The sequence below is a fragment of the Nuphar pumila genome, chromosome 1, assembly GCF_984573655.1.
Source record: "Nuphar pumila chromosome 1, dmNupPumi1.hap1.1, whole genome shotgun sequence".
NCBI lineage: Eukaryota > Viridiplantae > Streptophyta > Magnoliopsida > Nymphaeales > Nymphaeaceae > Nuphar > Nuphar pumila.
Window position 1 is genome coordinate 167,545,622 of NC_143249.1, and position 13,144 is coordinate 167,558,765.

General features: G+C 36.9%; 1 protein-coding gene across 2 annotated transcripts in view; it reads right to left on the reverse strand.

Moving 5' to 3' along the window:
- LOC149851219 (calcium-transporting ATPase 5, plasma membrane-type-like) overlaps nucleotides 1–13,144 on the reverse strand; it is a 217,144-nt gene that overhangs the window by 144,826 nt on the left and 59,174 nt on the right. For both annotated transcript variants that reach the window (XR_016430781.1, XM_089999263.1), the window contains exon 7: nucleotides 12,277–12,346. Coding sequence is in view for 1 of the 2 variants with exons in the window: in XM_089999263.1 (XP_089855389.1) it covers nucleotides 12,277–12,346 (70 nt within the window). In the remaining variant the exon portion in view is untranslated. The remainder of the gene's footprint in view (nucleotides 1–12,276; nucleotides 12,347–13,144) is intronic.

Consider the following 13,144-nt stretch of genomic DNA (forward strand, 5'->3'; position numbering starts at 1 on the left):
GTTGTTCTCCGGATCATCCGCTACATTCGGAATACCATCAATAAAGGGCTATTTATATCCTCCTCTTCTTCCTTGAATCTTCTTGCTTATACTGATGCAGATTGGGGAGGTAATCTCAATGATCGAGTCTCAACTACTGGTTTTTGTGTCTTTTTAGGGGACTCGTTGATTGCCTGGCGATGCAAGAAGCAACAGAAAGTTTCACTATCATCCACTGAAACTGAGTACCGGGCGATGGCGACTACGACAATGAAACTTGTATGGCTTCGCAGTTTGCTTAAAGACATGGGAGTTGATATTACTGAAGCTTCAAAGTTATGTTGCGACTACAAGAGTGCCATCTATATTGCGAGCAATCATACTTTTCATGAACGTACAAAACATATCGAAATGGACTGCCACTATGTTCGTGACGAATTCTTACGAGGAACTATTGTTCTGCCATATGTCACTTCAGAATATCAGTTGGCGGACTTCTTCACTAAAGCTCTTCCGGCTCCTCGCTTCATGTTTCTTCTTGGCAAACTTTCCGTCATTCCCCCGTAAAGTTTGAGGGGGGGTGTTAAAATGTATCTAATATATATATATATATATATATATATATATATATATATATATATATATATATATATATATATATATATATATTCCGCAATATCTCATTACAATATACAGCACTCTTATTGTCAAAGCATAATCTGGAAGGTTCTGCGGTGTGAATTCCCAAATCCTCTAGTAGTTGTCGCAATCATACTAACTCAGACGTAGTCATTGCCATGGCGCGATAGTCAGCATCAGTTGAGGAGAGAGACACCTTTTGTTGCTTCTTTCATCGCCAGGAGATTAGGGAGTCACCTACAAAAACACACAAACCAGTAGTTGAGCGTCTATCATTTACATTCCCTCCCCAATTAGAATCTGAGTATGCAATGACTTCTAATGAGGAAGAAAATGATAAAAACAATCTATGACTTATAGAATTCTTAATATATCTAATAATTACCATTACAGCTCTCATATGTACTATAGTGGAAGCATGCTAAAATTGACTGGCAGAATGAATAGCATGAGAGATATCAGGACGAGTAATAGAAACACAGGACAAACCTCCAATCATTTGTCTGTATGGGGTTAGATCTTGCAGAGGTTCTCCATCATCCTTCTTCATTTTTGCATTTATGACCTCTGGAGTGTCAACCCATTTTTCATCTGAGAGTCCTGATCTCTCTATGATCTCTGCGGCATACTTAGTTTGTGACAATAAATAACCACGAGGTGAATAAGCTACTTCAATTCCAAGGAAATACCGTAAAAAGCCAAGATATGTCATATCAAAGTTGTCTTTAAGCACATCTTTGATATGATTTACTTCATGCTTATCACCCCCTGTGATTATCATATCATCTACGTAAAGCAGCAGTAATACCATCCCTGCATTGGAAGACTTAACAAACAATGCAGTGTCAGTAAAACAAGATTTAAAATGCAGTTGAGTCATCAGATTACTAAATCTATCATATCAATCTTTGGGAGCTTGTTTTAACTCATACAAGGCTTTTCGTAGACGAAGAGTTTTCCCATGTGCTGAATTCAAACCAGGTGGAAGATCCATGTAGACCTCCTCATCCAGATTACCATTTAAAAAGGCATTTTTCACATCCATTTGAAAAATTGGTCATTTTTTGGATTGATGCTATAGAGATGAGAGTTCTGACAGTCGTCATTCAAGCAACTGGGGCAAAGGTCTCATCATAGTCAATTTCATATTCTTGACTGTATCCCTTAGCTACTAGTCTAGCTTTATACATTTCCAATGTCCCATCCCATTTTATTTTAATTTTGTAAACCCATCTACATCCTATAGTTTTCCTTCATTTAGGTAATGTTTGAATTTCTCAAGTTTTTGCCTTTTCTAATGCTTCTAATTCATCGTTCATGGCTTTAATCCATTCTTGATGATTTTTAGCTTCATAGTAGGATGATGGTTCAGAATATGAGTGTATGGCCATTAAGCATGCTCGGTATCTTGGTTCAAAGGAATCATATGATACAAATCTACTAGGGGCTTTTGAAATTCTTATCGATTTTCTAATACTAGCATAATCAATATCTTGATTTTGAGAATATCTTTCTAAAGCATATGATGGGTTTCCTTCGGTCCGCCTAGTATATGTTTGTATGTTACAATGGGATGGGTCGATATTGTTAAGATTGTAGTCTATATTTTCACTTGTATCATGAGAGTCTTCATGTTCACTCTCATGCTCATTATGAAGATTTTCATACCTTTCATGTTCATTGATTAGATAAAAAAGAAACGAATAATCATAGTTTTCTTGGATTTTTTCCTTGCTAAAACCATCTTCATTTTCAAGAAATGTAACATTTCGTGAAACATATAATTTGTTCATTTCCTTGTCATAACATCTATATCCCTTTTGATTTTCGGCATAGCCCAAAAAAACACAAGGGATTGCTTTTGGGAAAAGTTTGTCGTTCTTATAAGTAAGAACAAAACACTTACATCCAAAGACTCTCAATCTTTTATAATCGGGGGGAATTTTATATAATTTTTCAATAGGGGATATATTTCCAATAGCTTTTGAGGGCATTCTATTTATCAAACAGACTGTCGTAAGGGTAGCTTCGGCCCAAAACATTTTTGGAACATTTCTTGATGCAAGAAGTGTTCTCTATGTCTATGCTTTCTTTCAGCTAGTCCATTTTGTTGAAGAGTGTAAATGCAACATTTTTTATGAATGATGTCATTTGAATTAAGAAAATTTTTAAATTCTTTTGATACAAATTCCCCCCCCCCCCACGGAATCGGATCTAAATATTTGAATATTGGTTTTGAATTGAGTCTTTACGTAGTAGAAAAATCTTTTAAAACAATCAAATACTTCCGACTTTTGCTTAAGAAAAAAGATCCAAGAATGTCTACTATAATCATCTACAAATATAACATAGTAAGATACCCCGCCTTTAGATATAACTAGAGTCGGTCCCCATACATCCGAATGTACTAACTCAAATGGATTTTTGGATATAAATTGTTTTTGCCCAAAGGGTAAAGCTTTCATTTTGCCAAGAATGCAATCTTCACAAACCAAATTCTTTTCTTTATAATAAGTAAGAAATGGAAACAAGTGTAATTTGGTCACACTAGGATGTCCTAGTCTTTTGTGTCAATTTTCTATATCTTTCTTTTCCACAAAATTACAAAAAGATTGTTTTGATAACTCAAGATTGTCCATTACATAGAGATCTCCTCTTCTATGGCCTTGCCCAATCGGCTTCTCGGACTGGAGATCCTGTATTAAACAATCATTAGAAGAGAATAAAACTTTACAATCATGATCCGTAATTTGTAAAACCGATAAAAAGTTCAAATTTAATTTTGGCACAACCCTAATATTTGGTATGTGAAAGTTTGGTTGTTTTTAAAAGATTCCAAAACTTTTGATTTTTAAGGATGTTCCGTCGGCGGTTGAAACATAAGAATCATTTGAGTTAGAATGACATTCGGATAATATTGACTCATTTGGAGTCATATGAAAAGAGGCACCGGAGTCCAAGATCCAAGAAGTTTTACCAGGGTCACCACTTGTGGATACGGCCACCCCCGAAAAAGAAGAAGCTTGAGTTTTGAACATTGGTTGTAGCGCCTCTATTAATTGAGCTAAAGATAGGGAGCCAATGCATTTGGAGTCGTCAACATCATTCCTTTCCACCGAAGCAACTCTCTTATCATCTCGGTGATCTTTTTCTTTTTGGACAAAACGGCTTGATGTGTCCCGGTTCATAACAATGATAGCATATGATTTTGCCACCTTTTTTGTCATTCCTCTCATAGTTGTTAGGATTTCTCCCATTCTCATTTTTCATAAAGTGATGAGGTTTATAACTCTTAGTATGATTATCGGGCTTTGACATAGTAAGCACGGTTTCTTCATCCTTTGAAGCGGATGGCTTCTTCAATCTATTTTCTTCCATAGTCAATTCTTCAAGAGTTTCTACTATGGATGGCACGCCTCCTCTATGAAGGAGCCGATTTAGTTTCCTCAAATTCGGGCCTAAGCCCATTCACAAATTGGTAGAAATGCTCTGTTTTAATGAGTTTCACGGAGTTATACATCTTGAGGACAATGCCATTTTGGCTCAAGAAGAACCAATTCATCCCAAATGAGAGAAAGTGCATTGTAATATTCTCTAATACTCATTTCTCTGTGGGTCATGGTTCTCACCTTGTTTTGGACATTGCATATGTGTGCAATATCTTTAAGACTATACATGTCTTTAAGATATTTCCATGCATCACTAGCGAAAACAAATTTAATTAAGCTAGAAGATTTGTGGATGTCTACACTTTTGATGAGTCATTCAATTATTTTGGAGTGGCCCATCCTCCACTCTTTCCATTTTTTCTCATAATCGGAAACGGCTTTCCCATTTCCTCTCCTTGATGAGCAACCTCTTTCCCGTTCTCAATTTTCGTAAGAATGAGCTTGGGTTCTTGTTCAGTACCGTCCACCAAACCCCACAATCCCTTTTCCTAGATTTTGTGTTTAACCATGGATGCCCATATCACATAGTTTGTATCGTTTAGGCGTACGGGAATGGAGACCATTACCTCCCTTTCATTCTTTATTTCCTTATAAGGCTAAGAGAAAAGGTAGAGAACGAAGAAGAAAGAAAAAAGAGTGAAATACAAGACTTATTTGAGAGATGACACGCTTCCCGATGCAACAAACTCGATTTGTTGAATCCCCTAAGTGTACGATTCTCCTCTTGATATTGTCACGAACTTTCTTCAAAAAAATTGCCTTTGGACCACCAAAGCTCTGATACCATGTAATGAAGTGGATTGAATCCGATACACATGCAAGAACACACTTTCAATCAAGTAAAAATACTTGATTGAATCACGAAACCACCCACACAAGGGTCTACAAACTTTTTATTGCATAGAAGCACTCAAGAATGAGTTGGGAATACAAGGCCACAAGAGGCCAATATATAATACAATGGAGCCAATAGGGTGCAGCTCCATATGATTGTTGGGGTTGCACCCAACGGTCATAAATATAGTTGTTGGGGCAGCTCCAACAGCTATATGGAGCTGTCCCATAAAATCTGAAAAAGACAAAAGGTGAAAAAGGAAAAAGACAAAAAATAAATACATGAAATAAAATACAGAAATGTCAGCCCCTAATGGGCTGATGCCTATTACAGAGAAAAGACCGAAATACCCCTAATGGGTATCTCGGTTAACAATGAACACATATACATATACATATATGTATATGTATATATACATATATATATATATATACACTTGTATATGTATATCTTAACAGAAATATCCATGAGCAATGAACTTGCTTGAAGATACTCATTTGATAATGCATAAATAACCAATGGGTTAAATAGGCACCCCATTGCACATACGTTTTATGCGAAAATACATACATACTACGTGATTTCAACACATATTTCCATGCATATAAACCACCCATATCAAGATCCATCCAATAAAAATCGATTCTCACCCAATAGGATTCTAAAAAGTCACTCCTACCACCAAATAAAATTTTGTTTTCTTGTGTAGAGAATTTTTTTCATGAAAAAGATGCAAGAAAAACAAGAATCCAGTCATGGGGAAGATCCATGGATCATCCCCCATGTGTTTTGAGAAATCAACCATAAAAACGTTTTTCCCATAGATTTTATCCAAGAGATTATACAAAATCGGACCGACATTCGATTTCCCACTTATTTACAAAAGAGGAGACTCGTACCTTTGTGTGGATCGAGAAAAAGAACAAGGTTGATGGTGGAAAATCGTTGGATGATAGAAGAAGATGGCCTTCTTCTTCTCCTTCCTCCTTCCTCTCTTTCCTCTCTTCCCCTTTCTCTCTCTCTCTCCTCTTTTCCCTCTTTCTCTTTCTCTTTTTCCTTCTCTCTCTCCCTTTTTTTTCTCTAAGTAGTGAGTGGGAGAGGGGTGACTCCCCCCCTTTTCCAGCCATCTCTAAGAGAGTTTCCAAAAAGATGGAAACACTCTCTCTCCCTCTAGTTTCCTAATTTTTGTGAAACTCTAAAAAAGTTGACTTTTCTTTTTCTTAAAACTCCCAACCCTTTTAAAACTCTCCCTTAACCTCTCTTAGGTAAGAATAAAGACTCTTTTAGAGAGTCCCACTCAGACCAAAAATAAAAAATCGGAATTAATATTATTTGATTAATTAATTAATTAAAAATATCTTAAAACTTTCAAAAAGAACCAAATTAACCCAAAAGGCTTCTCAACCTTAATAAACTCCAAATTAAGGCTTTATATTGAATTTAAAGCTAGAAAAGTGTTGGGCTTGAATTTGGATCCGGATCCAAGATCCAAACTCATACCCAAAACAAGAAAGGGGCAGGGGGGTTACGCAGGGCGTAACCGACCCCGTGCCTCTCGGCAAGAGGGGAGGAGGTTAGCCGATAAAGGGGGAGTGGAGAGGGGGGTTCTTGCCCTCTTCACTCAGTCTCCCTCTCTCTCTCTTTTGGTGCGCGCGTTGGAGGAAGGAGCCATCAGCAGCAGAGCTTCGGCCATCTGCAACCTTCAAGGGCTCCTCGAGCAACCCTCTGTCACGACAGCGAGTGGAGCAACACCAGTCGTCCCTACCCACGCGATTGCAGCCTCCGATCGTCGGAAAAACTTCAAAAAGGTACAGGTCTTCTTGGAATCGAGGTGAGGGATCGAATATGGGTTCGAGTCCATGCGTGGGTTTGAGGGGAGGTCCCACGAAAAATCGGTAGTTGGGGATTTTTCGTGAATCCCACATGGGAAAACCCCAAATCTTTGATTTGGGGGTTTCGGTTGGCATGAATAAAGGAGGGGGAGGAGGTTATGAGGGTTGACGGAAACCCTAATCAATCGGATTTGGGGGATTCGGCTGCCATTATCAAAATAAAATAAAACTTTATTTGGGGGTTTTCGATCTTGGAAATGATAACTCGAATCCATGTGGTTTCGAATTCAGTTTGGGTATAAGAATTTATGCATGGGGTTCTTTATTTTGAAAGTGCATATGGAGAGTAACGTATAACCTGATTTAGGCAGGTTACACTCGTGCAGTATAAATCAGTATGAAGTGTTCAGTCAGATCTTTTTATGCTATAGGGTTAAAGAAAAATTTCATGTCTTTAGGAGGTAGAACAGCCTGCGTAATTGGGTTCTGTTATAATAAGGGTGATTAATAAATTGTTGGTTTTATGGAAATGTTCTTACTAGCCCTGTACATTGATGTGGTAGGTTGCTGAATATCATTCCTTCATATTTTGATAAGTATGATAATGTACTGCTATACTTGCTGCTGAATACTCAAATTTGAAATCATAACACCTAGACTTATGAAAGGCTGCATGATATAACTGAAATTGGGTATTAGAATGAGAATCTAAAACTGAATGTTGGATTTCCAGAAATTGAAGTCATAATTTCGTTTTGATATTGGTTATTTTGATATCAAAAGGGACTCTGTGATTATATGCATGTAGGCAATTTCTTGTTAATGGATTTTTGAAATCTTGCTATCCTCAAAATGGAACACTGTTGGGTATACTGAAATAGGGAATAGATGGGTTTGATGATGCAGCACCATTCGATGTTTTGAATTACTAAAAGTCAGTATGTGTTCCAGCTGACTGTGTGTATATGTATGTATATATATATTTACACATGTCCTGATTTCTATTGGCATGGCTGATTTCCATATGTTTTCATAGTTAGCCGAATGATGTTAATCGGACTTCCTATTTTCATAAATGAATATACAAAATCCTAAACCATTAAAGCATGAATAGTGTGATACATTGCTGCTAGGTTCATGAACTGTTAAGGTCCAACAGGATCTTGCATGCATTACCTAATGTGATGTTGTAGGTTGTCTATTGGCATAAGATGGTGCTTGAGCGTGGTTTAAGCTTAAAATTTGTAAGATGTAGCGTGGGATCATTGAAACATAACCTTAAATTTGTTAGCCGTTTATAATAGTGTTCATTTTATACTGTTTAGGGAGAATGGACACCTGAAACTGAAATTTTGTATGTAATGTATCTTGTTTTGTCGTCTCTAGCTGAACATTATACTTTTGTCCAGAGACCATGTATTATTTAAAAGCTTGTGTATTGGATTGCATGAAAACACTTGCCACGGAGGTTTATGCTTTCACTTGACTGTTATGATTATGGTACGCATGAGTGTGAGCATGATTCAATCATTAGTAATTCTTCTTGAACATGTATGCTTGATTAATATGTGAAATGGTAATACCCGTATGTGATGTAGGTAACACACACATAGTGGAAATGCATATGAATGAGTAATGACATGCATATATTTGGGTTTATGATTTCATAAGTGCACATGCTTTTGGCACTTTGGCTTAGTGTTATAAATAAAACACTACTTTTGTTTTGAGATGTGATGCCTCGTTGGCCTAAATGGACCATCATCGGCCTGGAGAGCCGTGGGTTTGGTTTTCTTTTATTTATGTTTTTAAATGCATCACTTAAACCACATATGATGGTTTGGCACATTACTACACTGTTCTAGTGGTTTATACAGGCTGAGTCCCGAATGGGTCCCCGCAAGGGAGGATGCGGGTTTTCACTTTACTTTTGCATATGGTGTTGCAAACTTAAAGAATAAACTTTAATAAAAATATAATGAATAAGAACAGCGTAATATACATTTTGGGATATCTCATCTGGAGTATGAGGATCTTAGAAATCCGATCTTGGGGAGACTGTGAGGATACAAAAACTCTGTGTGCTGTAATTTGGTCCCCTGAACCCGATATTGAGGTTCTTTCTCCTGGCCACGGTTTTAAGGAGAGTCCGCCACTTTACCCGGGAGTGGTGTGTTTGACACAGCTGTTGTTATGGTACCAAGGAAGTGGTACTTGTGGGCATGGGGTGTCCCTTGTGTCCCCGACATTAGATGTGGAGGTCTAATGTTCCGAAGGTGATTCGGTCGAGGGCTAAGTTGGAACACTGTAATAAACTACAAATTGTGTGTTAAGCTACCCTGGGAACCTACTTGACCTCGGGGATTGTACCCGTTTGGTGTATCCGCGGGCAACGGTAATTAAAAAGAGAAACTTAAGGTTGTGTGCATTTAATAGGGCATGCATATAAAAAGATGGAATTTAAATGAAAGATAACAGAAGAAATCATGCATTGCACATAATTATGCATTTTCATGTTATGCATTAGATCATGCACGTTTGAATCATTCTCTATATCATGACATGGTTTGGTGGTAGCATAGGATTTACTTATTGAAATCATGTTGCAAGGTTTGGTTATTTAGTTCTTGATATATGATATTGTTTTACTGTTCTTGACTGGTGAGATATGTAATTGTTGGTAGGTATGGATATTTGAATGCTGCAAATTTTATATTTGTACTCACTCAAATCATTGCATGAAATCTTATCCATGTTCTTTGTCTCACCTGGTTTCTTTAGAAGTAGTGCTCAGAATTTTGGTTCTAACACCCTACTTTGTTGGTTTTTCAAAGGACATGGTGAACAGTGAGGCTGGATTGGCTATTGGGGATGGATGAGAGTCATACTTGGGCTTGTCAGCTTCAGCAGAGGACATAGTGGCTCTTTCTTTTGTCTTAGTTCTTCTTGCTTCTTTTCAGTTGTCGTTTTATTTTCAGTTGAATAAAATCTTGTCTTTGAAATTTACTCTTACTCATAAATAAAAGAATTGGTTTGGTTCTTATGGATGATGATTGCAACTTCGTTTGTGGTGGTTGGGCTATCCAATGGAAATTGGAACTGTGAGGACCCCAGATCTCTGGGAAGGTTTCCGCAACTCTTAAAATATATATATATATATATATATATATATATATATATATATATATATACATATATATATATATCGCATTTTTAAAGGGTATGGATTGGGGTCGTTACACTTTCCTTGACGTTTCTCTCCTCAGGACATTTTGGTAAAATATAGTATAGAGTTTCTTTGAAAGCCTCTCTTTTGAATTAAACTCTGAATTATTAAAATTATGTAACCAAAACTCTATTTCTTCTTTTTATTTCAATAAATATATTTAAGTTGCAAGTCAGTTTATAAAGCGAAGTTTGCGCTGAGATGTGTCCAAGGTCCAGGGACTTGCTATTCCAAACATGATTTTCCGCTGACTTTTGTTTCAAACTCTGATAAATGATTGTTTTCAAAGCTTTCAAACTTTTCATAAAAGGTTTCAAGTCCAGGATTTTTGGGGCGTTACAATTTCTATGCATCACTAGCGAAGTCAAACTTCGTCAAACTAAAACACTTGTGGATGTTCACACTATTGATGAGCCATCCAATAATTTTGGAATGACCCATCCTCCATTCCCTTCATCTTTTCTCATAGTCGAAAACGGTTTAGCCATTTCCTCTCCTTGAAGCGCAATTTCTTTTTCATTCTCGATTTTTGTAAGAATGAGTTTAGGCTCATTTTCGATGCCGTCAACCAATCCCCAAAGTCCTTTTTCTCATATTTTATGTTTTACTATGAGTTCTCACATCACATAGTTTGTGTCATTTAGGCGTATGGGAATGGGGACTATTACCTCCCTCTCGTTCTCTATTTACAAGTGGATAGAGAGAGAGAAAGAAAAAGAAAGAGAGAACGAGGAAGAAAATACAAGACCTTTTTTTTCGAAATGGTTCGCTTCCCGATGCAAGAATTCATGATTTGTTGTATTTTGCCAAGCTCACGATCCTCCTCTTGATATTGTCACGATCTTCTCTAAAAACGGCTTTTGGAACACCCAAGCTTTGATACCATGTAATGAACTGGATCGAATACGATGAATATGCAAGAACACACACCTCAATCAAGTGGGAACACTTGATTGAATAATCACACCACCCACAACAACAACAACTATGCCTTCATCCCAAAACAATTGGGGTCGACGATATGAACCAAAAAATAAAATCATTCTGGGTCCTCCACATGAATCCTTCTCCTCCAATCATTTCTATCAAATGCCATGTCCTCGGTGAGGTTCAAAGCCTTCATATCCTTTCCTATCATCTTCATCTAAGTCTTCTTAAGCCTACCTCAACCTCTTTTGACTAATATATTTTACCAATTGTTCATCCTTCTAACCGGATCATTAGGCCTTCGCCGAATATGTCCAAACCACCGTAAACGATTTTCTCTCATCTTATTTTCAATGGATGCAATGCCTACCTTTTTACGTATCTCCTCATTTCGAATTTTATCTTTTATTGTATTTTCACACATCCATCGAAGCATACGCATCTCAGCTACACTCATTTTTTGAATATGATGTCTCTTGGCAGCCCAGCATTCCGTACCATATAATAAAGTGGGCCTAATTGTCGTCCTATAAAACTTTTCCTTCAACCGCAATGGCATTTTACGATCGCACAACACTCCAGTTGCACTTTTCCATTTCATCCACCCAACCTTTATCCTATGGTTTACATCTCCATCAATTTCTCTATCATTTCGAATGATAGATCCCAAATATATGAAACAGTTATCCACCGATATTTCTTGCTCGCCAAGCTTCACTACACTCTCATCACGAATGCGTTGCTTACTAAACCGACATTTCATATATTCTGTCTTACTCTTACTCAACACAAAACTCTCTTGAAAAACAGATGAAATAATACAAAGGCCACGAGGCCTATTTATAATCCAAGAGGGGCAGCCAATGTGGCTGTTGGGCTGCTCCTAACAGTCATATTTATGACTGTTGGGAGCAGCTCCAACAGCTATATTGGAGATGGCCCAACATTCAAAAACAAAAAATTATGAAAAACAAAAAATAAAAAGGTGAAAAAGGGTTGTCAGCCCCTAATGGGCTGATGCCTATTACAGTGAAAAGACTGAAATACCCTTGCTGGGTATTTCAGCTACAATATATATATATATATATATATATATATATATATATATATATATATATATATATTAACAATAGGTGCCCAAAAAGTGCACAAGACAGAGAAAGAATAACAGATCCATTTGATCAATATACGCTCGACAGCACCAGAAAGGTATGTAACTGTGAAAAAACAGATTAAAAAATATCAAGCCTCAGACATGGAAAAGAAATAGATTGTGGAACATATTTCTACCAATACAATATCACAAAAACCATAGGATATGAAGAGTTCCTCGTATCAATCAGGGCCAACCAGAAAAAAACATTTGTTGGGAAGATTTAAGCTTCACACCTGTGAAAGAAATAACAAGAAGAACAGCAAATGCAATGCTTGCACCATCATACCATCCTTCCTTAATGCCCTACAAAAACCAAAAAACAAATAAAAAGTAAAACATTAGCAAATTATGAAGGAAGAAAAAGACTAAGGAATTTACCTCCATGAATGTGAACGATGCGTGTTACCAAAAAAAACCTCAACAACATTTCATGAATGGAGAATTATGCTTGTCCAAAATAAAAATAATTCACCATCATAAAAATGACTCCAAATCAATCAATGGTATCATATTTGCAGTTAATAAGATTATGCACACAGGTGGGCATAATAGAAGCTATGTAACAGGGATGCTCCAGCATACCTCTGTGATGTGTTCCCCTATATTATATTCTTACTGAAAAATTACACAAGAATGATGTGACTTGTCCTTCTAGTTGTGTTCGTGAAACATAGAACAGAAGGCTCATGTGCACCGATAGCAGAAAACGTGCGGCAAGTAACAATATGCCATATGCAGAAGAGAATAATGAGCATCAAGCCAGATGATCCAGAAATTTGTCACCAATGTGTGCATTATTAGATGAGGGGCACAATGTTCTTTTCACCTTTGTCAGATATTATGTGAGTTTGTTTGACATTTCTGTTGTTTGTTGATAAATTTTTTTGATGTTTAATGAGTTCTATGTTTGTATAGTATGTGATGCCAAATTGGTGTGCATGTATGTTTGGTTCCTTGGTATGCGAAGCCTTGTTTGCTTTGGGTTAATTAATGACCGGAATGTGTTTGACGAGTAAGATTAGAGTGGCTTCCACTGGCTGGTTCAGTTTGTTCTATTTTTGGGACTCATTTGATATGGTTTTGGGAAGTTTTTGCATGATG